The 24,379-nt window shown below is 56.2% G+C and overlaps 1 protein-coding gene across 7 annotated transcripts in view; it reads left to right on the top strand.

Annotated features, from left to right (window-relative positions):
• Positions 1–24,379, top strand: part of CACNA1C (calcium voltage-gated channel subunit alpha1 C) — a 556,614-nt gene that overhangs the window by 388,908 nt on the left and 143,327 nt on the right. For 5 of the 7 annotated variants that reach the window (XM_082350478.1, XM_082350477.1, XM_082350482.1 and 2 more), the window contains exons 6-8: positions 5,388–5,546; positions 13,148–13,344; positions 22,334–22,437. In XM_082350478.1, coding sequence (XP_082206604.1) covers positions 5,388–5,546; positions 13,148–13,344; positions 22,334–22,437 — 460 coding nt within the window. Of the gene's footprint in view, positions 1–5,387; positions 5,547–13,147; positions 13,345–22,333; positions 22,438–22,699; positions 22,804–24,379 lie in introns of all 7 variants that reach the window. The other 2 variants (XM_082350479.1, XM_082350483.1) reach the window with 1 other exon arrangement.

Below are 24,379 nucleotides of genomic sequence, written 5' to 3'. Positions count from 1 at the left end.
AGAGCTTTTCCGGGTGTGAGGTGGCAGGGACTTCCCGTCCATCCGGGCTTCCTGGGTCCGCGGCATCCTCCTCGACGCCAGGACCCTCCTCGTTTGGGTCTCGCGGCTCCTCTCTCGACGGTGCAAGAGGGGCTCGACCTCCACCTTACACTCGAGGACGGCCGTCGTCGGGAGCGCCTTCCTCTGTGCTGCCCAAGTCGTTTTCTCTGAAAGTGACGTCGGCTTCCTCACAATTCACACAGAAGCGGTCGACTGGGTTCCCAAATCTTCCAGGTATTTCTTCCAAGAGGCAGAACAAAGCCCAGGGAAACATGAGGCAGACAGATGGTGGGGGGCCAGGTGTCCCTGCTCAGCCGGGCAGATGGCCTTCTCCGTGGGGAGGCAGAAGCCCCTCTGCTGGACCCACCCGCTGCCCACCCGGCCAGGTGGTGGCACTCACGTGTCACTGCCCCGAGGACACCTTGCTCCACCCTCCGGCCGCAGGGAGGCCTTCATGACACCCTGTCTCTTCCTCGAAAGCACTCAAGTGGTTTGAGATTCTGTACCGATTGTGAGGTTCTTTGATTCATGTTTGGCCTCTTTTACAAGAAAGAGCAGGTGACCCTGGGGGTCAGGTGGCCCGTGGAACATAGCTCAACAAATGACTGTGTGTAAGTGAAAATGCACGCATCGAGGCCGCTGGCCCCAGCGTCCTCCTCCTGTTCTGGCTAACTTAGCCCCCATGGGTGAGAAGCCTGTACCCGCCACCATCCTGCCGAGCCCAGACTCACCCCGCTTCAGTGATTCTCAGTATCACTCCCTTGTGGAGCTGCGATCAGGCCTCCTCGGTCATCTCTCAATGCTTTCCTACCACTTGGCTGGAACCGTGGAGTCCGAATAATTGGGACGTGAAATGTGCCTTCGTAGCCGCCAGCCAAGAAGCTCTTAAGTCCACGCGGAATCTGAACAATGAAATCAAACAACGTCTGCAAAGACCTCTGATTTGCGGTCACCCTCCCCCTTTACACCAGGTGACTTGGAAGTTGAATGCAAGCCCGGCTCTGCCTCAGACACACCTGCACGCGCCGTTCAGCCCCACGAGTCTCACTGTCCTCTTTTCTCGGGGTCCGGCTCATCGAGTCATTGCCACCCTCCTTCTTGGTTCTACCCCTGGGGCCCAAGCGGAGCAACCCATCACCAGAGCAGGGCTGGGCGAGATGCTCCTCGATGAGACAGAAGAGCCTGCCCTCAGCCAGGCATCCATCATGGGCCAGCACCACCTGTAGCCAACGTTGCCAGGCCAATCTCAACACTGTTGAAGGAAGATGCCAGGCCTGCTTTCCATAATTGATGGTTCCTCTTGATCTTCTAAGGGAAAACACCATGACTTACATACGCAGACCCTCTAAGTCTTTCCTAACTTGGAATTCTCAGGTTGAGCGCAGCAGGAATGCAGACAGTGGTCCAGGCCTTACAGCAACGTGGAGGGAGGAGAGGAAAGGCCGTGCGTGCCAGCTCAGCTTTTTCTCCGTCCTTCCCTAATCCCAGCATCTAGCGAAGCCGCTCCCCAGAGCCCCCTCTTCCTGGAGGGCCTGGCAGCCGGGCTTCCCGGGCGGGACGGTGTTTCCTCCCCTAAGAGGAGGCCACCTGCACAAACTGCAAATGAGAGACCGGATTTCCAGAACGACATCTTGCAGTGTCGTTCTCGCGCGAAATACCCTGGCCTGTTGTCCCCGTAAGTCCACGTGTGTTTGCCTGGTCTCACGTCCTGATTTAGGGCCCGGAACACAGACTCACCATGGGTGTGGCCCTTAGTGATCTCGTGTCCACGGGGCACCTTCCCGCAGCTGCTCCGCCAGGCTGGCCTGGACCCAGGGCTCCCGCGGGGACCCCATCACCGGCCCGTCAGAGGAGAGCACTTGGGTGCAGAGAAGTCGCTGTGTTTTCTGAGTGGAACGGGAGCAGGGGGAACTGTTTCAGGGACAGCAGTGAGCCCGCCCGAGGAGAAGCTGTTGAGACTCGGGCCTTGAGCGCCAGTTACGTGCGGGGGGCTGGAGAGGGGGCCATGGCAGTGCCTCCTCACCCCAGCCTGGCTACTGGGGTGCCGACCCAGGCCGGCGGTGAGGACGGCGGGCGGGGCCTCGGAGGCCGCGGGGCGCCCCCTGGCAGCAGGACGAGCCCCCCACCTGCCCAGCGGATTTCGTGATATGTGCCACTGCTTCACAGACACGGATCGTGGCGGCCGAGAGCCCCGGGCCAGGGCCCACGGGAGGCGTTTAGCCCAGTCGTGCAGCCCCGGGCCTGGAGTCGGGCCACGTGGCACCGAGCCCTGTGCCCACCCCTGCCAGCAGCTGTGACGCCACGGGCAGGCCACTTGACCTCTCTAGAACTCGCGCTTCTCCTCTGTAAATACGGTTAATGACAGTACCTACTTCCCCAGGTTGTGCCGGGGGATTTGGGGTCATCCACCGGCCCCCAGTAAGTCTTCATTACACGTCGATGAGGGCTGGGGGCTTCGGTGCCCCGAGGCTACCCTTCACCCGCTGGCTGAATCCCCAGCAAGGCTCCTCCTCCAAGAGCTTGTTCAGTCGCTGCTCGCATCCCTCTGAGGATGGGGAGCTCACTACCTCTTGGAGCACCCTGCTCCACCTTAGGTCTGTCTCTTGGACAGTCTTTGTGTTGAACCTGAATCTTCCTGATTGGCCCTGGCTCCACCTGCATAGTTATGCTGAATTCTGCCAGCTCTTCTTCCCCAGAACAGCAGGTTAAATCCTGCGAAGGTCGTTCACAGCCCCCCTCCGTGCCTGTGCTCTTCCTACTCCGCGAGGCTATCTTTTCCCGACGACACACCTCGGTGTCTCCTGAAGATCCTTGAATGGAGTGGTTTCCTGGAGGCAGCCTGCACGCGGAGTCCCTGCCGTGTGCCGCGGAGCACAGACGAGAGGACGTGAGGCCGGGGCTGTGCGTCAGGCAGGCAGGGAACAGCGTCCGCTGGGGGAACAGCCTGTGCTGACGCGGGGAGGCCTGTGGCCAAAGAAGCTCGGGGCGCGGTTGTGGCTGGAGAGTGAGGTGTGAGCCAGAGTCAGGGGCCATCAGGCTGGATGGGGAGGCGGGTGACAGGGCATCGGAGGAGGACTTTCGTCAAGGACATGACACTCCCTGCTTGAGCATCCCGACAGCAGCATGAACACCAGACGGCAGGGAGACCAGCTAACCGAGTAGCCGACCCCAGGGGCCAAAGTGTCCAAAATATATCCCGAGAGGCTAACAGCGGTCCCCTCTGGGCGGTGGGACGACAGACGAGTTCTTTTTGTTCCTGCTTCCCTGTGTTTTCTAATTTCTCTATAATAAGCATTTCTCCTGTGTAATGAGCATGTATTATTTATATAGTAAACGTGATTTATACTTGTCTAAAACACTTCAAAAGCAAATTGGCAGGACTTGGTAACAGTGGGAGGGAGGAGCCCGGAGGCCCAGGTCTGGTCTTGGTGCTCAGGGGCGTGGTGAGGCCACCGACCCCACAGGGGTGGGAGGGAGCAGAGCATCCGTCGGCAATCCTGACGGCCCCCAACGGTGGACAGAAGCACGGGCTGCCTCGACTTCCTCTGGGCCTCTCCGCAGCCCGGCCTGCAGGCCCGGGAAACTCGCCTGTCTGTTTGCAGAGCTGCCTCAGCGATAAAACGGCCAGAAGAGCCCACAGTCCCCGTGTTCACAAAATTCAGCCTGACGCGGGAGACGGGTATAAATGTTTGAAAGCCACTTAATGAACATGTAATTCCCAAGGGAGACTCACGCTCCAAAGCAAAGGAACTGATTCTAAGAAGACATGTAAGAAAGGAGACGTCTCTGCTCTGGGAGCTTGGGGAAGGGTCCCCGGAGGAGGGACGCTTGCGCTGAGAGCAGAAGGGAACGTTGGAGGGAATTACGGAAAAGCGTTCCAGGGCGAGGGAACAGCACCGACGATGGCCCCGCGTCAAAGGATGGCATGTTTGAGTGTAAAAGAAATGCTGTTTGACCAGGAGTCCAGAGAGCGAGGGCCAGGGGGGCAGGGTGGACCCACGCCCAGGGCCTTGTAGGGCAGGAGGAGGTCTCCCCATCCCGTGCCCCCCCCATTCTCTGCCACGTGGCACTGAAGGCCTGGTCGCGTTCCCCGCGTGGTCTGGGCAGCCGGATCTGGGGACCTCCGTCCCCTCCCGTGAGCAGAACTTGGGGCGCTCACCCCAGCAGACACCCCGGAAGTCGCTGTGCGGCTCGGCTGTCAGCTTCCCCCGTGGCCCCACACCCTTCACCAAATGTGTGTACAACCTGCTAATTAACGGAGTCATTTGGATCTGAAAGCATCTTGTTCTACTGGGAGGTGGCACAGCCCTCGCATTAATTCACAGGTGAAATTATTCTAGCATTTCTCTTATTTGGTTTCCTCTCCCTGGCTCAGCTTAATGGCTGGGGCGAGTTCTCCGAATTAGAGTTGTGAACCCCACTCCTCCAGGTCACAAAGGCCCGGGGACCGCGTCGGGGCCTGGGGACAGGGTGCCCAGCCTTCACTCACCAGCGCCGAAGGCGGTGGGTGAGCAGGGGTGACGTCCCCCGTGCAGGAGAGGTGGAAGGGTGTCCGTGGCTGGTGGGTGAGTGAGAGACACAAAAGGTGCCCCGCGGGGGGTGACTCAGAGGAGGAGGTCCTGCTGTACTGTGTCTAAGGCGGCCCCCCGCTGTGGGGAGGGGAGCCTGACCCCCCCCCACTTCTCTCCTGGGGCGTGGAGACAGCGCCCACCCATTGACGGACGGCTTTCTGGGGCCTGGGGTAGACCTGGGGGCTGGGGAGTAACCACCATTTACAAATGACCGTGTGCAACATCTCGTTTAAACAAGGGACGTTCTGGGCTGATATTTATGGTTCAGCTTAATGAGTGGGGGTCCTTCTCCCCATAAGACAGTGGTGTAAGTCTGCAGACCCTTGGGGCGTGCAGACAAGACCCTCTGCGAAAGAATGTTTTTTATTTACTCTATTTTTTCCCTGAAGGGATCTGGGTACTTGGAAAACAATTTATTGTGGTAATAGATGCAAACCAAAATGTCCCGTTTAACCACTTTTAAGAGCACACATTTCAGTGGCACTAAGCCAACATCACCGCCCTCCGTCTCTAGGACTGTTTCCATCTTCCCCAACTGAAGTGCCCTTAGGAGGACAGCATCTGCCTGTCCTTCCGTTTGGAGGTGGCTCCCGGGGAGGTTTGGAGTCAGGCCCACCTGGATCCAGCTCCCCCGGGGTGTCGCTCTGACCGTGTCACCTGGCGCCTCGGTCTCCTCACCTGAGACTGGGGTGCGAGGCCCGTCGGCGGGGAGAGGCTGAGCGGGCGGCGGGGGCTCTGCGCGGCGGCGGGTGCACAGAGCCAGCTTTGCCGTTGCAGGTCTCCAGGTGGTCCTGAACTCCATCATCAAGGCCATGGTGCCCCTCCTGCACATCGCCCTGCTCGTGCTCTTTGTTATAATCATCTACGCCATCATCGGGCTGGAGCTCTTCATGGGGAAGATGCACAAGACCTGCTACAACCAGGAGGGCGTCGCAGGTAAGGGGAGCGCCAGCCACCCACGGCCAGCTGGGGAGGCCCTGCCGTCGAGCGCCTGTGTGTCCACGGCCAGGAGAGGCAAAGATTGTATTTTTTTTTTTCTCTCGGTTCTAATTTTTGTTTTTACTAAAATGAGTCTCTGTTAAAATAGCTAAACACAAGCTTTGTCCGGCACTGCTAAGCACTCTTTAAACGAGGCGCCTAGCCGACATGGAATATTTTAAGAATCGGAGCTCACCTGGGGACTGTATGTCTCTGCCCCCTTGTCCCCCGTGTGGCTTGTCACCAAAGTGCCCTCGGGGGGAGGCCTCACCCTCAGCTGGTGGCTCTCCCGTCACAGCCCTGGGTCCTCCATCTCGGTGTCTCTGCCTCCCGTCCAGGGCCCCCGGTCCAGGAGGGGAGGACGGCCAGCAGCAAAACTCCTTTTCCTCCAGGAGGTGTGTCTGTACCTCGGGCATCCGCCGGCCCGTCCTCTCTGAGACCCTCTCTCTGCGTCCCTTCCATAAATCGGCGCATTCAACGGGCCGTGCTGCTCACTGAGCTCTCCCCGGTAGGACTGGACTTTGGGCTTGACGGACATGCGACAAACTGCTGTCTTCAGCTACTGAAATCTCAGCTGGACCTTTAAGAAAACATTTAAACAGAGATCGACATGGCTTTTAAACAAAGTAGTTGAACACAAAAACTTGTTTAAAAAAAAATACCCCTGAAAGGGGTTAGCCATGTTCGATTCATGTGACTTTTTTTCAAACGACAAGATCTTTCATCTTAGTTTCTGGCACCTTAGGGCAGAAAGGGGAGCATCTGTCTGAAGCATTGAAAGACCTTCTTTCCCCTTCGCGTCCACTGCTTCACACTGTTGCTCAGCCCAGGCAGTAAATTAAACTTGACCCCCCCGCCCTGGGGGTGGGGGGAGCAACCATACAAGAGGGAGTGAGGGGCTTCCCTGGTGGCGCAGTGGTTGAGAATCTGCCTGCCAATGCAGGGGACACGGGTTCGAGCCCTGGTCTGGGAGGATCCCGCGTGCCGCGGACCAACTGGGCCCGTGAGCCACAACTACTGAGCCTGCGCGTCTGGAGCCTGTGCTCCGCAACAAGAGAGGCCACAATCGTGAGGGGCCCGTGCACCGCGATGAGGAGTGGCCCCCGCTTGCCGCAACTACAGAGAGCCCTAGCACGGAAACGAAGACCCAACATAGCAATCAATCAATCAAGCAATCAATAAATCTTTAAAAAAAAAGAAAAAAAAAAGAGGGAGTGAAATGGATTAATCGTATTCAGAAACCCAAATGGATCCCCTGATCTGAGTGATCTGGACGAACTGGCCGGGTCTTTGCATGTGGCCACAGTCGAAACAAAAACCCAAACCTATAAACCTGTAGTCACAGACTCACACAATTGTTTTTACTGCTTTGATGGCAAGCCTAAGAGGAGACCAGTTTTTCACTGTAGGGAGAATTTCTTGGGTCAAATTCTATAAAATAAACTGTCAGGTTAAAAGAAGAAGCTGTTTTTGGGCTTCCCTGGTGGCGCAGTGGTTGGGAGTCTGCCTGCCAATGCAGAGGACACGGGTTCGAGCCCTGGTCTGGGAAGATCCCACATGCCGCGGAGCAACTGGGCCCGTGAGCCACAACTACTGAGCCTGCGCGTCTGGAGCCTGTGCTCCGCAACGGGAGAGGCCGCGACAGTGAGAGGCCTGCGCACTGCGATGAAGAGTGGCCCCCGCTCGCCACAACTGGAGAAAGCCCTCGCACAGAAATGAAGACCCAACACAGCCAAAAATAAATAAATAAATAAATAAATTTATAAAAAAAAAAAAAAGAAGCTGTTTTAAAATTGAAGGAATTAGATCTTGACTTCAGTTAAAATTCTGAGATTTCCAGCCTTGCTTAAAGAAATACCCAATAATGCAATGAATAATATTCTCCCCTTTCATTCAGCTCCTTCCTTTTGTTGGGCTCAATCTGCAGCTGCCCTGAAACAATACATGTATGTTAATTGTGTGGCTTCCTTAGAGCTCTTTCTAAGACCTGCTTAAGAGCCACCAGAGAACGTCTAAAATTTATGCCGTTGTATTGAAATGGCCAACGGCCCGTTTGACCCAGACGCCTCAGGCCGGTGCGGGGATGCTGGGCCCGAAAGGCCCCATCAGCCGGGCGATGGGCGGTGCAGCGGCTCTCACCTGCGCACCAAGGTGTGGTGGGGAGATGCGGTGAGATTCTGCGTTGAGCAGCCACGCCTCCACGCGTCTGTCCCCGCTGAGCTGGGAGAGCTGCTCCCACACCACCCCTGGTCTCTGCCATCCGACGGGGAAGCAGTCAAAGTGGCTTTTCCGCGGTCGGCAGGACCCTATGGGGGCTGTGCCCGCACTGCCTGGAAGTCTCCGACTTTGTGGTCCTGCCTTCAGGGGCCTCAGACAGCAGAAAACGGTGGGCGTGATGGACAGGGTGGTGGGCTCCTCTGCGCCGGACGGTGTGGCCGGAGGAAAGGCTGCCGCAGGCCTGCCGAGACCTTCCGCGGCTCCGTGCTCTCAAGAAACAGAGCAGAACTGGCCTGGCCGAGCGGATGGCCAATCTGGGAACACACTACCGTCCATCCCTGAGGGTAAGCAGCCCAGGAAACGCACCTGAGACACCGCCTGCTTCCTCCCAGAAAAAGCCCGGATTATTTGCGTGATGGGTTTACCTCCCCCCGACCCCCCCCCCACCAGGTTCGGAAGAGAATTGGCCCCCATCGTGGAAACACCATCAGCCCGGGGAGTCAGGGTGCCCAAGGACAGACCCCGGGGACGCGCTCCCGAGAGAGGAGCCCCGTCAGCCCCGCCAGGAAGGGACCTCTCTGTGCGTGGAGCCGGCCTCCCGCGGGAAGGACGCCCAGGACACTGGCTGCAGAGGCCATTCCGCCCAGCGCCCTGCACTCAGGCGCTCACCCACTGCCTGCGCCTGAACCGCGTCTGATGGCCGTCCAGGGACCCTCTCCTGTCAAGGGGGCCCCTTCCATCTACACACTGGTCAACGCTGACAAAGAGGGACGCATTCAGCACAGCCAGAGAGTAGAGGACCAGCAGCCTGCGATCTTTGAAACCGCTCCCCATACGTTTTGGAGACGTTTGCATCACCTTTGGAATGGGTGTCTTTTTTTAATTTTAGACTTTGGAGTGAATTCCCATACTTTTCTGCGAACTTAGATTATGCAAAAGGGCTTGTGAGCCCTCGTCTTGGTTTTTCTATGGAATTTACATCAGATTATTTTACATCAGATTCTTTCTAATCTCACTTTGAGATTACTTTGTGAACTTGTAGATTTTAGGATACCTTGGATTTTGAGCCATGCTTCCTATCAGAGCCATACGAGAAAGCACTGGAGCTGCCGGTGTGCCATTGCTCTGCCTCCAGACTGCCCCTTCCAGCCCCTGCAGGAGACCTGCAGACGTGGTCACAGGAGAGGAGATCTCCCCCGACCCCGGAGGCATCTGCAAGGCACCTTCCTTGTTCCTCAACAGATACGTCACCATATGTCCGTCCTTTTGGTTTCTGGTCGTCCCATCTGTTTGGTCGCGGTCCGAGCCAGGTCACTCTGAGTAGCTCTCCCAAGCACGATAATTACCCCTGAGCCTGGCAGAGAACTGGTTGACCGAAACCCAGAAATGAAATCACTTTCAGTCTATTCACTCCTTAAAGTTGGGGCCTAAAGAAGTAATTGGTTTTGTCTTTGGTGATTTCTTCTTGGAAGCCCTCGCTGGCGCTCTCTCAGATTTCGTGCTCTTTTTGGGTATTAACTGCACTTCCAAAATCTCTCCTCATCTGTGCCTCCATTCTTCTACCACAAACTTAATTTGGACTTTCCAGAATGACCCCACCTCTCTTCATTTCTGTTTTAAAACGGGGAGCCCGTATGGCTTTGGCTCTTTCTCCAACTTCGTGTTCCCATTTTCCTCTCTGGGAATTCATGGCTCTGCTGAGAATTCAACACATCTTCACGTTCAAGCTAATTTCCCCTCACCCTCAAGTGCATGTCGCCGGGACCCACTGATTTGTGTGTGCTCACATTTTTCAAGTGTTCCCTTTAGTGCTTTTTATAGATACCTATTTTTACCAGATAATTATTGCTCCTTAATTGTTCTCAAATCTTTTTTTTATTGTTGTTCAAGACAGATTTAAAATAGCAGAGTGGCGCTTGATCCTGTAGACCATCTTTCTGAATCTCATCCTCTCTCTTTTACTAATGAGATCATGTCCCCTGGACGCCGTTTTCTTTTCAACATACATTTGTAAAGCCCCCAAATATGTTTTCCTTCCTTGAGGACACTCAGAACTCCCTTTGGCAGCCTTCACTTTTCCCTCATTTCTGCCTGTTTTCAGGAATTGAGATGCAGGGAAAACTATCAGGTTAGCAGTCATAGTGCAAAGATTAGCAGCACCTTTATTGCACTAGAAAGCAAGACCGGAGAAGAAGAAACACAGGTTTCCCTCTATTTTGTTCACCTTCTCTTTTGTCTCATCTTTCATCATCCCAGCACTTTTGTCACAGTGACTGAACGCATCATTCTAGAAAGCGGGTCACTAGGCAAGTGAGACCCAGCAGAATTTATGATCTGTTTGGTTCCTGGCTTTCCACTCCACCTACGCTCAATTTTTAGGTGCTTGTTATCCACTTTCTTATGTATTCCTCAGGTCTGAGAGTCACTTTTCAGGTTCCACCCTTTTATAGCCTCCCATTACTTAATCTCACATCCAAATCTCCAAAGATTTCAAAATGTCAAAAGTCACAAAAAACTATGACTGGAGTTCCATTACGTGAATGGAGGCCTCCTGGGGGTTAGACCCCAGAGTAGGAAATGATGGGGGCACTGTTGTCCCCCGTACAGTTCAGGGACCAGGGAGTGCCTTGGTCATCACACAGGCACACAGCCTAAAGCACCAGGCCAGGAACAAGCCAGAAGCCGAGCTGCTCACAATGGCCCCCGCCTGGAAGCAGGCCAACTGTCCATCAGCAGGCGAGTAGATAAACGCACAGTAATATGTACGGCCGTGCAAAGGAACAGATCTCGAAACACAATGCTACGTGAAAAAAGCCACCTCGTGTGTGATTCTGTTGATATGAGATTCCTAGGCAGGCAGATCTGTAGACAGACAGCAGGTGTGGCTGCCAGGGCTGGATGGGAGAAGGGCTTCGGGAATCTGGGGCGACGGAAGCGTTTCCAAATGCATTGTGGCAATGGCTGAAGAACTCTATAAATTTACTAAAAATAACTGAGCTGTCCGTGTCCACTGATGAATTGTATGGCATGTAACTTAGATTTCGGTGAAGTTGTTGAAAAGAGAGAGAGGGACTTCCCTGGTGGCGCAGTGGTTAGGAATCTGCCTGCCAGTGCAGGGGACACGGGTTCGAGCCCTGGTCCGGGAAGATCCCACATGCCGCGGAGCAACTGAGCCCGTGCACCACAACTACGGAGTCTGCGCTCTAGAGCCTGCGAGCCACAACTACTGAGCCCACGTGCCATAACTACTGAAGCCCACGCGCCTAGAGCCCGTGCTCCACAACAAGAGAAGCCACTGCAATGAGAAGCCTGCGCACCACAACAAAGAGTAGCCCCCGCTCGCCACAACTAGAGAAAGCCTGCACGCAGCAACAAAGACCCAATGCAGCCAAAAATAAATAAATAAAATAAATTTATTTTAAAAAAAAAGGCAAAGAGAGAGAAAGGGAAAAGCCAAGAGGACACAAGTCAGCATGTATCTCCAACCACTCAGCTCAGTCCACCTCCCTAAGAGTCACCCCTTAGTTAAGGATTAATATTCCTCTGCTATCTTCCTCCTGAACAGCTGCGATTTGAAGCCACAAACTGAGAAACAGCCCAGCAACCCACAGTCTCCATACAGAGGTCCTTGCCCCGTGATTGCTTGGGTACGTTTGAAGCCAGAGAGGATCCTGGTGGCCTGGAATCCCCAAACGAGGGATGACAAGCAAATTCTCTCTCTGGGGGCACATCTTCACTGAAGTCGGAGGCAGTCATCTGTTTGTTAGAACTAAGGTCCATTCTGTTTACTACTGTTTCTTCCTACAAGCATAAGACGATGTCCTTAATTTCACAAACTTCAGCGAATTCCACACTGTTACCTCCTACAGCTGGGACCGAGTCTCTCAGTATTTTACCAAAATGGAAATTCTTAACTCAGCGGAGTCTTAGTTCAATTTACCAATGATCTCTGCACGACAAATATCTTAACTCACTAATTTCCTAGCAGCTATTCCTGCCCCGAGCATAGCCTGTGGCCACGGGAGATGTTATGCTGTTTCCTGAAAAAGCCGAGAGTGCGCCACACCTGGGGAGCGTCCTCGCCATCACCCACGCCACTCTGTCCTGATTAGCGGTCAAGACAGGTCTTCTCTTCTGAAAGGTCCTAATGCTGGAGAAAAGGGCGGTCCACAAGTTTCCACGCAACACGCACAAAATACAGCAGTGGCCTTTGTGCTCAGGGGCTGGGATAAAGCTCTGCAGTAGGTACTTTTCCCGCCATCAGAATTTATTTTCCTTCCTTCATCAAGGAGGCGTCCACTGTGGACTTCCCTGGTGGCGCAGTGGTTAAGAATCTGCCTGCCAATGCAGGGGACACAGGTTCGAGCCCTGGTCCGGGAAGATCCCACATGCCATGGAACAACTAAGCCTGTGCGCCACAGCTACTGAGCCTGCGCTCTAGAGCCCGCGAGCCACAACTACTGAGCCCACGCGCCACAACTACTGAAGCCCACGTGCCTAAAGCCCGTGCTCCGCAACAAGAGAAGCCACTGCAATGAGAAGTCCGCGCACCGCAACCAAGAGTAGCCCCCGCTCACCGCAACTAGAGAAAGCCCGTGCGCAGCAACGAAGACCCAACGGAGCCAAAAAATAAATAAATAAACAAATAATTTATTTAAAAAAAAAAAAAAAAAGAACTAGGCTTTGAACCCCAGTCTGTCTGGCTTACTCCAAATCCATGCTCCTTAATAGGTCAACTTTTAACAAAAAAAAAAAAAAGAAGGCGTCCACTGTAAAGTGACTTGCATCCCTGGTAAAGCATCATGTAATAGGTCACGGACCCATGTGGAGTCAGAAAATATCACTGGGCGGGATCTCTGGCCAATTACGTGAAAGAACCTTCCAATCAACAATGCCCTCGCCCTGAACTCTGGCATTCCAGCGGAAGTTTCTACAGATACTTAACCACCAAAAAAAGAAGACGAGGACTCACTACCATGTTCCAGGATGTTTTACACTCAGAGTGGTTGCATCATAGTTATTTTTTCATTGCCCATTTGACAGCCAACAGCCCTTCTGTCTTTGAAATCAATGACCGAGGTTAAAAAACAGTTTTACAACAATTAGCTGAAAGCACTGACCTTCTGAATTGATGACCACACAAAATGAATACCTAGTGCCTTGTGTCGTTCGCTTCGTGTTTGGGGCATTGATGTAACTGTGTTCTGCATTGTTGCCGCTGGGGTCGTTGGCTGTCCCACCAGCCTCGCCCATCACTTTTCTCTCTAACTTGTCTCTTCTTTCTCTGCCCGTCCCTCTCCCCCCACCCCCTGCTTCCTTCTCTTCTCCCCCGGCCATTTGAGATGTCCCAGCAGAAGACGACCCCTCCCCCTGTGCCCTGGAGACGGGCCACGGGCGGCAGTGCCAGAACGGCACGGTGTGCAAGCCGGGCTGGGATGGGCCCAAGCATGGCATCACCAACTTCGACAACTTTGCCTTCGCCATGCTGACCGTGTTCCAGTGCATCACCATGGAGGGCTGGACCGACGTCCTCTACTGGGTACGTGCTGGGAACGGGCGGGGGCAGGGAGCCCGCAGACTGCCGGCTTCTCCTCGACGTCCACCTTCTCCGTCTTCCCGTGATGTGGTCACACGCATACCGGGGTGGAACGGCCGAGGAGGGCCTTTGATTTCTTCTAGGTCTTGCCTGAGAAACAAAGCCTGAGACTCTCACCCTAACGAGTCTCTCTCTGCCCACCAGCCCAAGACAAGTGTCACCTTTCGTTCGTCCTCCATAGTGAGAAATGCTGGCACGCAGCCCCGTGGGGACACGGCCGATCCCGACCCAAGGGTCCTCTCAGCTCCTGTTCCCTTGTAGGGCTCCTTCTGTTCCCAGCCGTGTCCTGCCTCTGACCCCAAAAGAGAGCCGAAGGGCACAGAGTTCAATTTCTAGGGCTAAAGAGAAAGCTCAGGCCTGGTCTTCTAAGAAGAAACCATTTTTATTGAATCGTGTAGCATCACGGCATGCTATCATGTTTTTGTTTCTCGTGTTAATCTTACCTCGTTATATCAGAATACTCCATCAGACAAATGCATCACCATCCTTTTCACTGCTGACAAAACGCTCCGCTGGTTAATGCGGTGCTTATTCAGAAATGCCACTTCTCGAGTGCCAGCCAATCAGCAGTAAATCTCCTTTCACCTTAAAGATGCTCTTTTTATTACCCAGCAGCCAACACTACTTTGCCAGACTTTGAAGTGCCAGATTTTCGTACAGCCTCCGCCCCGTAAGCATACACATCACACTTGATCTTTGTCCATTCTGGCAGAGTCAGGTCCATTATTTGTAAAAACTCCAGAAAATGTAATTCTTTGTAGTATCTCCTGCTTCCACGTGAGAACTGACTTGCTGGAGCCCGGTGCTGTGCTCCAGCATTTGGGTGGAAAATGCTTGTTGCCAGGCTTGAAAATACCATCACACCCAGAGTTTTGCAAATAGTCAGATGGATTTGGCCGTGCTGAAAACGGTCTAAGAGGCTGCTTGGGAGGGAGAGGGGTGTGCATACCTTGCCAGCAAGCCAAGCTGCCAGACTGGGAAGAACTAGTGCCAGGAGAGGTATGGACCGCCTCCCGGACCAGGAGGAGGAGTCCTGGCACGGCTCGGAGATGCTTTGCGCGTTCTGGGCATTGTAGCTTCTAAATTGTTTTTCAACAATTCAAAAGCCCTCTTCTCCCAGTTTCTGGGGTAGAGTCGGCAGGCTGAGACCCAGCGCTGCCGTGAATTGTGTACGTCTCTGTGCGGGACCAGCTGAAACTTGCCCTCGTGCCTTGTACCCCGCAGACAGTATTGAGCATTCCTTGCTTACCGGGGGTGCCCAGGTCCTCAGGACTCAGACACGGTAACATCCAGCTCAGTGTAGCCAAGCTGACTAGACCTAAACTGAACAACGGCAGTGCCGCTAGAGCCCCATAGAGTGGCCACGCTGTGACACTTTCAAAAAAGGCAAAGTGTCTAATCACTCCTCCCTCAAACTGAGGTGCAACGCTGGAACCCATCTCCCAGGCTCATCCTCAATAAGAACTTGGTTTTGAATAATTTGTGAGACAAAGGGCGTTGAGCTTACTCTACCTGGGCAAAGTTAATTTCGTTTAGTAAAGCAGATCGAATTCAAAAGTGGCCCTAACGGGTCCTTCTATCTTGGGTGGGTCCCTCTGGCCAGCCAAGGACAGAGACATCCTTCTGCAAACGGGCAGCGCAGAACACATGACTGCGTGGAACTGGGCTTTGGAGGCTCATCACATGAGCTTCAAGCCCGCGCCTCGAGTTGCTATGGAAACGCCTCCCATAGCATCCAATTGAGGGCAGGGTGGCAGTGGGTGGGTGGGTGTGGGGTTAGGGGAATAGGTATAATTTACTTTGCTGATGTCCCTGAGGTATTTTTGGGATCCTCCTTCATCCCTCCCTCCCTCTCCCCCCACCAGCCAGATGTGACAGCCAGCATGGGGGTGAGAAGGACCACGCATGGCAACCGGCAATTTTCAGCCGCTGTGTTGTGCTTTTCCCCCTGCGGGTGGTGGGTGGGTGACGAGCTCGGGCCGGGAGTAGGGAGTGTCTGAGGTGGGGGACAGTCCCAGGCCCCTGGGACAGCCTCGCCCTGACCTTCCCTAAATGGCCAAGCCGTGTGCGTGTGTGTGTGTGTGGGCACACACGTGTTCACACATGCGTACCTACACACACACACACACACACACACACACCCTGACACCGAAACGGAGCGTCCTGGCAGGAGTTGTCGAGGAAAGCCCCTCCCAGCCCAAAGCGCCTGCCTGCATACTGTTCTGCTGGCTCTCACTTCTCTCGCCTCTCCTCCTCCTTCCTTCTTCCCTCCCCCTGCGCCTTCCTCGCCTTCAGGATTTCTCCTCCAAGCCCCCAGACTCTCACACCTCCATGTGCTTTCATGTAAAACACGAAACTTTCTAAGCAGGGAGGGGCCCACGCTCCCCCCGTCCCCAGCCGTGGGACCAGCCGCTGAGAGTCCGGCCCCAGCACCTGCACCTGCAAAGGCTCCCGGGAGATTCCAGCTAGAGCTCGAGTCCCCTGCAGCCTAACGTTCCCAATCGCACGGTGCTGCTTTGGCGCCACTGGCTTGAACCCGGCTAGGGAGATGGCCTCTGTGGAGGGTGGGCCCAGGGTCCTCCGCTCGGAGGAACGCGTCTCCCCCCGGGTCCCGGGGGCAGGTCTGCAGGACGTGGGGACGGGCAGCCACGGCTCCAGGTGTCGCAGAGACTGGACCCACCGGCTGGATAGACACCCCTGGGGAGCTGACAGGCCACTGGAGCACCGAAGCGCTGAAGCTGGCTCGGGGTGGGGGGACCGTTGGCAGGCCCCCAGCTCCTCCTGGGGTGGCCTTGAGTCTGAATCCATCAGCCCATCCCACGCTCCCGGCTTGGAAGGGTTCGTGGACGGCCAGCACGAGCAAGCCTGGGCCGTAGTCCTTGGACGATTCCTCAGCTGTTCACAGCGCCCGTTGGGATGCGCTCCCGGACAGCCCCTGTGCTTGCCTTCCCCGTGGCCCGTTCCAGGAGTCTGCGGGTGACGGGGCGGGGGCACACGGGGATTTGGAGACCAAGCCAGAGCTGGGCCTGGGGGGTGGGAGTTCCTTGGGAAATGGCTTCTTAAGCCAAAGCCTGTCCGCTTACTATCAGAACGTCCACAGGTCTTAAAAATAGCGGGAAAAGCGATGGAGTGAAAGGTGTGGGCTGCCCCTGGGAGCAGTTGTGAGAGAGGGAAGCCCCGTCGGACCGTCCCCCGTGGATGCTACGTCTCCAGGTCTCCTCTCAGGTGTGTTTTGCCCCACCCAGTGGCGTGTCACTCCAGGCTGCTTTCTCGTGTGCTTGGGGCTCGGGTTTCCTGAACCGAGACAATCTGTAGGTTCTCAGACGCGGCCCAAGAGCTGGGGTCCGTGTGAAATCTGCGCACCCCCTCCACGTGTAGCCAGGTCAAGCATCATGCACTAGGGTCTGCTCATCGCTGACTTTCTCCCCGCCTCGGATGGCCCCTGCTCGTGGGGACAGCAGCGTGGCCCTGACCCGTGGGGAGGGCTCCCGGGGAGCGCGGCCGGCGAGGGGGCTCCTAGCGGGGGCTTCAGGCACCCAGGGCTTTAGGAATCTCGGTGCCTCAACAAGTGTCCATCAGGAGGATTCTGTTGACCTCTGCCCACGATGCCCTCTGACCTGGGGCCCCGGGATGCTGCATTCTCTGTGGCACAGGACAGCCCTCTGGCCTGCGTCCTGGGGTCACCTCCTCCACTGGCACCCGGGCCCCCCTCTTTCTCACACCTCCCGTTTTCCCCAGTTGGTGTCTCCACGACCAGCTCTTCTGCTCATTTTTAAAAATTAGAAATTCAGCTTAAAACTAAGATTAGAAAGAATACTTCATGAGAAATCATATAAAGGAAAGATGCGTGTTCTGTCGTACCTGCCTTAGTTTTGGTTCAGCAGGAGACCTTGGGAATGAAAGTCTAAGGTTTAAACTTCGCACAAGTCAGTCGTCAGCTCCACACTCACCCGTGTGGGAGGACATTCCTTGTAAACACACGCATGCACACACACTCACACACACTCACACATACACACCATGGCCACTGATCTCTGGTCTCGGTGCTGCTGAAATATCCCTGGTTTATGACGAAGGTCTTTTGCATCCAAGCAGAAATTCAGGTGTTTTACCCTATTTTCTCCCATTCCGTCTGCACCTCTTTTCACTACAAATACGGGAAATGAGCCTCTAAAGGCATCCAGCAAGCAGAGCTGGTGGGGCTGAGTTCTACTGATGAACTAATAGTCATTCGAAGTGAAAAGCTGAGGAAAAATCCTCCAATAACCCAAAGACAGCATCCTCGGCTCCTTAATGGGGATCAGGTAGAGAAGGTGTTAGGTCTCCTCAGGACCTTCTGGTCCTGAACCCTGAATCTGCCCGAGTTAGAGCGTTACCACTTAGCGCCCACAGCGCTTTATACAGAGGATCTGTTAACCTAAACAATAGACCCGTGGTTTATAAACATATGAAGAAGGGGAATTCACATCTCTCAAAGCTATTATTTATTTACTTATTAGGTTTTGTTTTATTCATTTCACTGGCATTAGGCAAGTCCTTATTCCTCAGTAATTCGACTGAACATTTAGTGAGCATTTACAAGGTCCCCAGGCCCGCGCTCAAGGAGTTTGGGTTTAATTGGAGAGATGGGGACACAGAGAAACATGGGTCCCACGCAGGGCTTGGCGAGAGCAGGGAGAGCTTGTCAGAGGAGATGGGGTGTCGCTGGACTTGAGCTGGGTGGGGAGCAGGAGAGAAGGAAAAGCCAGCTTTATACCAGTTTGGAGCCTGGAGAGGACTGTGCTTCGGGCTCCTAACAGACCCAAGAATCAGCCCGGCCACCCAGTGGTCTCACCAAGCACCAGAGGCCCACCTGGGACAATGGCGTCAGGGCACAGGCGTCCACGGGGCCTCCACTCTTTGCGGGGTCCCGGCCGAGTCCGGGAGGGGCTGGTTTGTTGGCCTCCTTGGTGGTGGGCCTGCTGGCGTCTCCCACAAGATCCGGTCCTTCCTGCTGCCGCGAGCAGGGGCAGGAGGTGTCGGGCGAGACTGTTTGCCAACCTGCTGCTCCCCCATGACCTGTGGGCGGACCCCGTGTCCCGCAGGCAAGGTGACAAAGGTCGGGGGTTCATTCGGCCATCGCCCAGGGCACTGGCTTTACGGACGGAGCAGACCCTGCCCCCTGACCGCAGTCCCCGTAATGCGCTGTGACTTCTATGGGCCGCACCTCCTGCCTTTGACGGCAGGTGACAGCCTCCCACGCCCCCCAAACTGCTCAGCCTTTGGGGACCCGCAGTGCCCAGACCTTAGAGGGGGAAGCGCCAGACATGAAAGCTCCCGGAAACCGGCTGGGATGGAGGGAGACCCCGAGGCAATGGGGCCGGAGCCATCGTTCCTCCTGAATTTTCTTCCCGGGGAAACGTGTGTTGGATTTGGAGGTTCGAGGCTGTGGTTCCCTCTAGGAATTAGATGTGGGGGGAGAGTAAGGCGTGTGTTCCAGCGAAGGCTGGGTCACCCTGTGAGGTCCCGGCCCGGGGGCCGAGGGGCTGCAGGTGGCAGGCCCCGGGGTGCCTCTCCGTGCCCCTTCCCTGTAGGGGCCTGAGAAACGTCTGGCTTCAGTGCTCTGAGAAGACCTGTCCTTTTTCACCTCTAAATAATGGTGTCAGCAATCTGGGTCATTTTTTTAAAATATGGCTTTATTGATGCTTCTCTTCTTCATAGCTCCGTTCGGGCTGATTGAAGCCATCCGTCTCCCCTCTCTGGCGCTGCCCTACTTCAGAGCTGCCCGCACACGCGCTGGTGCCCAGGCTGCCTGGAACAGGGGCCCAGAGCAGACAGGGTCGTGGAGGGAGGTTCAAGGCCGGGGCCGCCAGGCCCAGAGGCCCCTCTGGCTGCTCACGGGCCGCAGGGCAGGGGGCCTAGGACCCCAGGAGCTCATTCACCTCTCATCTGTCCTCCACCCACCACCCTGCACCTGCAGCCCCCCACGTTGACCCTTGGAGAGACCAGCCCACAGTCTCGGAGGAGACCAAAGAGTTGGACAAGGACAGGTGGAGGCCATGCGTCCCATGGACGTGACCCTGGCTCTTCATGGGGTGTCCGCAGGTCCTGAGGTTATCTAGGGGTCAAGAGGTGACCACGAGGCTGGCTGTGGGGTATCTAGGGATTGCGAGGTTACCATGAGGCTGGCTATGAGGTATCTAGGGCTCAGGAAGTTATCTAGGGGTCACAAGGTTACCATGAGGCTGGCTATGGGGTATCTAGGGATCACAAGGTTACCATGAGGCTGGCTATGGGGTATCTAGGGGTCACGAGGTTACCATGAGGCTGGCTATGGGGTATCTAGGGGTCACGAGGTTACCATGAGGCTGGCTATGGGGTATCTAGGGGTCACGAGGTTACCATGAGGCTGTCTATGGGGTATCTAGGGGTTGCGAGGTTACCATGAGGCTGGCTATGGGGTTTCTAGGGGTCACGAGGTTACCATGAGGCTGTCTATGGGGTATCTAGGGGTCACGAGGTTACCATGAGGCTGGCTACGGGGTATCTAAGGGTCACGAGGTTACCATGAGGCTGGCTATGGGGTATCTAGGGGTCACGAGGTTACCATGAGGCTGGCTATGGGGTATGTAGGGATCACGAGATTACCATGAGGCTGGCTATGGGGTATCTAGGGATCACGAGGTTACCATGAGGCTGGCTATGAGGTATCTAGGGGTCAGGAAGTTACCTAGGGGTCACAAGGTTACCATGAGGCTAGCTATGGGGTATCTAGGGGTCAGAAAGTTATCTAGGGGTCACAAGGTTACCATGAGGCTGGCTATGGGGTATCTAGGGATCACGAGGTTACCATGAGGCTGGCTGTGGGGTGGGTATCTGGGAGTCAGGAGGTCTGTAGCTCCATCCATTTGAGGCCCTAGTGCTGCTGGACGCCTCACCCCTTGCCTGTGGCCCAGAGGAAAGGACACTCAAACTAAATAGGGGCCCAGGAAGCCTCCAAGGCTCATGGGTTCCTTGAGTCGTCAGAGGTGTGTGGCCTGGAGGACTGCATTTTCCATGAGCGTAAATGCTCACAAAATGTAGGGCACGAGGAACCAGGCAGGGGTGATCTCCCCCAAGGAGGCTGCTGAGGCGCCAGCCCTCCCTCCCCATCCCCGTCTGCCCGGCTCTGGGGGCAGTTTCGCAAGGGTGGCCCTTGGCACTGGGAGCGAGCCCGTCTCTGGATGGCCCTGTGTGGGTTCCTCGGCAGCCTTGGATCAGGGAGGAGGCTCCCAGCTCCCGCGATGGGGCAGCCTCTGACTCCGCGGATCTCGGTGCCCTGCCCTCCTCTCGCCGTCGTGCTGGGTGCTTCACGCTGCCGGCACCGTCCCAACACTTGCCAGTTCCTGGAACCCCTTCCTGGGGCAGGACCACGCGGCCTCCAGGCGGCCTTACTGCCCCTGCCCTCCTTCCCCGAGTGGCACCCCCGGGCCGCCTGATCCAGCCTCACCGGCCTCTGCAGCCTCTCCTGGAGGCCCGTGGCTGTGCACACGCACCCCTGCAGCCGCGTTCGCCACCCGACGTCCACTGACCTGTCCCCCTACAGCAAGGGCCTCCCGTGGGTAGCGGGGCCGGCACAGAGGGGGCCCGTCTGTCCACCCGGCTGGCCTCACTGAGCACCCGCCTTATATGAGGCCCTCTTCTGGGCACTTGGGGGCACAGGCTGTACCCAACGCCCGTCCTCATGCCACTTGCACCCCAGCACGGAGGACAAACGATGCACAGTAGTGAGTCGATTATACACTTGGAAAGTGTGCTGCGTGGAAAACAGAGCGGCCGCGTGGCAGCGAGGATGTCCACAGACTCGCGTTACACTGGATTGAATTGTGACCTGGGAAAGTCGCGTGTTGGGAACCTTTTCCTTACGTGGCTCAAACCGGCGACCCCGAGGGCGGGACAGAGCTGTGCTCTCTGCCCTGTGGTCACGTTGGGGAGCTGCCTCCAATGAGACATCGTAACCCCGGGTAGACGAGAGCAGATTTGGAAAGGACGCGCGGGGGCAGCACCGAAACCCGGCCAGTGCTTCTCAGAGCACACGAGCCGCCCCGTGGACCTGGGTGCAGGGAATCACAGCCTCAGTCGTGCCGTTGCCTCGGAGGCTGGGGGCCGTGGACCAGTGGTTCTCAAACCTTGGCTCGCATCAGACTCACCACAGGGCTGGTGAGAATGTGGTCGCCGGGCGCCCCCAGTGTGGACGGAGGGCCCTGGGTGTGCAGTTCCAAACTCATTCCCAGGTGCCCCGGTGAGGCCAATGCTGCTGGTCCGGGGACAACACCTTGAGAACCACGGGTGTAGGTCATTCGGGGAGCCTGTGCACTTAGGAATTTGGAAACTCGGGGGCGTCGACCTCCCATGGGGATCCATGGTCCCGTGAGTTGCAGGCGCAGGAGCTGTTCCCTGAGTCCAACCTGAACAACCGTCTTCCCCGGCCCGAGACCTGTGGTGCCGATAAGGCAGCGTGGTCCACCCTAAACTCCAGGCGCGGGGGTCACCCCCTGAGGCAGGCACCTCCCCACGTGTGCCCAAAGGTTCCAACCCCCAGCTAGTCCCTGAGAGCTGAGGCCAGGGTGGTGAGCGCAGTGGCCACATAAACCCAACTGAGCGAAAACCATCTCGTAGGAAGAACCACTTTAGAGGTGACCCAGCTTCTCAGACAACTGAGTAGATAACATCGGAGGAAAATTCTGTTCCAGAAAGTAAAGGGACAGAGAGAGCCAGGCGAGATTTCCCCTGAGGCAGAGCCTGCCGAGGCCCTTCTTGCTCAGGTCAAGGTCACGGGGTGTTTGGGTCAAGATGGTGCCCGGTGACAGTGGTCTCCCACGCCAGCCTCTGCTCACATCCTCCCTGCCTCCCTGCCTACTTGCTTTGACTCACTTCTGCTTCTCTCTTTCCTAACTATCCTTCATCTTTCCAGATGCAGGACGCTATGGGCTACGAGTTACCCTGGGTGTATTTTGTCAGTCTGGTCATCTTTGGATCCTTTTTCGTTCTAAATCTGGTTCTTGGTGTGTTGAGCGGGTAAGCTGACCGTTTCTGTGTCCTCTTTACGACGCAGCTGAGCAAGGCCCCAGGTTCCGCTGTATCCGTCACCAGGCCCAGGAGAAAGAGAAAACGTCTCCCTTCAGCCAGGTGTGCTGGCCGTCGGCTGGGCAGGCCATTTGGCCTCTGATGACCTAGAGGCCCCGGTCCCGGTGCTGCCAGGTCGGCATCGGGCCCGGGGTGGGCAGGGCCGTGCTCGGCTGCTCTCGGAGCTGTACTAACTGTGATTCCGTTCTTCCAGGTCAATGATGCCGTGGGAAGGGACTGGCCCTGGATCTATTTTGTTACACTAATCATCATAGGGTCATTTTTTGTACTTAACTTGGTTCTCGGTGTCCTTAGCGGGTAAGCAGGACCAAGGAAAAAGGTCTTGATTTTTCCATTTATTTCACTTACTCTTTCTGCTTTTCCTGGCTTTATTCTTTTTCTGACTCTGATGAACCTGGGACACGGGGCCACCCCAGGAGCCTTGAAGTGAATGTCCTTGGCCTGGCTGGGCAGAGGTCAGAGGCACGAGGCCGAGCCCACTGGTTTGGGCTGCAGTGAGAGGTACCCAGGCCCACCTGTCTCCTGCCACCCGTCCACCCCAGGCTGTCCAGGAGGGCAGCAGGCTTCTCCAGGAGCCTCGGAGCAGCTGAGCCCCTTGGGTGGGAAGGGCTGGGCAGAGGAATTGGAGGAAGATTCGTGGGCCGTGGGCTCCTGGCCCTGCGTAGCAGACTCGCAGACGGGTACCCGCCCTACCTCTCCAGCCACAGTCCGGGGCAGGCTGGCAGTGAAGACCCAGGTCCCCTTTTCCCAGTGTTGACTGGGCCAGGGTACCAGGAGTCTGAGCTAAGATGCAAGTAAACAAAACAGACTGAAATGCTCATTCTCTCTGGCTCTCACCACAGACTGGGCCGTCCATCTCTGTATTCCTTCTCTGGAAGGAAGGGCGCTCAGCTGTTTGAAGCCATCGATTACTGGAGCACAGAGGAGATAGAATCCACTTTCCTTTAACTTTGTCTCTTGGCTCCAAGTGCAAGGCCCGCCTGATTCCAGCCTTTGCTCAGATGAAGTTAAAACGTGGCCGAGGCAGCCCGTGGCTGGGGCCCGAGGAGCCCTGGGCGGCCACCTCTGCACCTCGGTCCCACTGGTCGCCTCCCGGGCCCACTCTCTTCTTCCCGAGCCCTCACCAGCCACGCAAGGCCATCGCCTGAAGGCCCCCAGGGACACTTTCTGCCTTCGCCACGTGGGGAGGGGCAGCTGCTTCGTAGCCTTTCCTCCGTCTCTGGGGACGTGATGTCGGGGAGAGTCGGGCGAGGGAGGAAGACTTCCCACCCCCTCGTGCCGCAGCCCAAGGCCTCGCAGGAGCGTCGGGGTCACTCCTGGAAGTGGGGGAGGGCAGAGTCCACCTCCATCCTCAGCCCTCCCCGCGGGGGTGCCGGCAGGGGCTCCAGCACACCGGGCCTTTGCTGCGAGCAGCTGCACAGGGGCTGGCACCTTCCGTCAGGGCGACAGTGACACGCAGGCCGGCAGACGCCCCGGTCAGCTGCCTGGAGGGGGGAAGGGTTTCCATTTTTGTGTCCAACACAAGAAAATGCCCTGTTTATAAGGAGTCGTCAGGAAGAGCGTTGAAAAGTCCACCCACTCAAGGCAGAAACTTGGATGCCCAAGGCAGAAGGTTTTTAAACGTTACTCACCCATCTGACAACACGGAGCTCATCATCCCAACTCCTCGGTCGCTGGGATGGTCGAGCGAGGTACTTGACATCGAGTCCTCAGCACACAGCCATGCTGTCCTCGCTGGGGTCGCTGGCTACTCAAAGGTGTCAGAGCTGAGATTACTGAACAGGGGCGTCGCAGGTTAGACCTGCTTCCAGACACGAGGGGAGGGAGCCTGAGATGCCGCATGGCTCGTAGGGGGTCCCCTCGCTGGTCAGTG

This window comes from Balaenoptera borealis, assembly GCF_965194805.1.
Source record: "Balaenoptera borealis genome assembly, chromosome: 13".
Taxonomy (NCBI): Eukaryota; Metazoa; Chordata; class Mammalia; order Artiodactyla; family Balaenopteridae; genus Balaenoptera; species Balaenoptera borealis.
The sequence above is the reverse complement of the archived record's forward strand: the minus strand, read 5'-3'. Positions and strand labels throughout refer to the sequence as shown.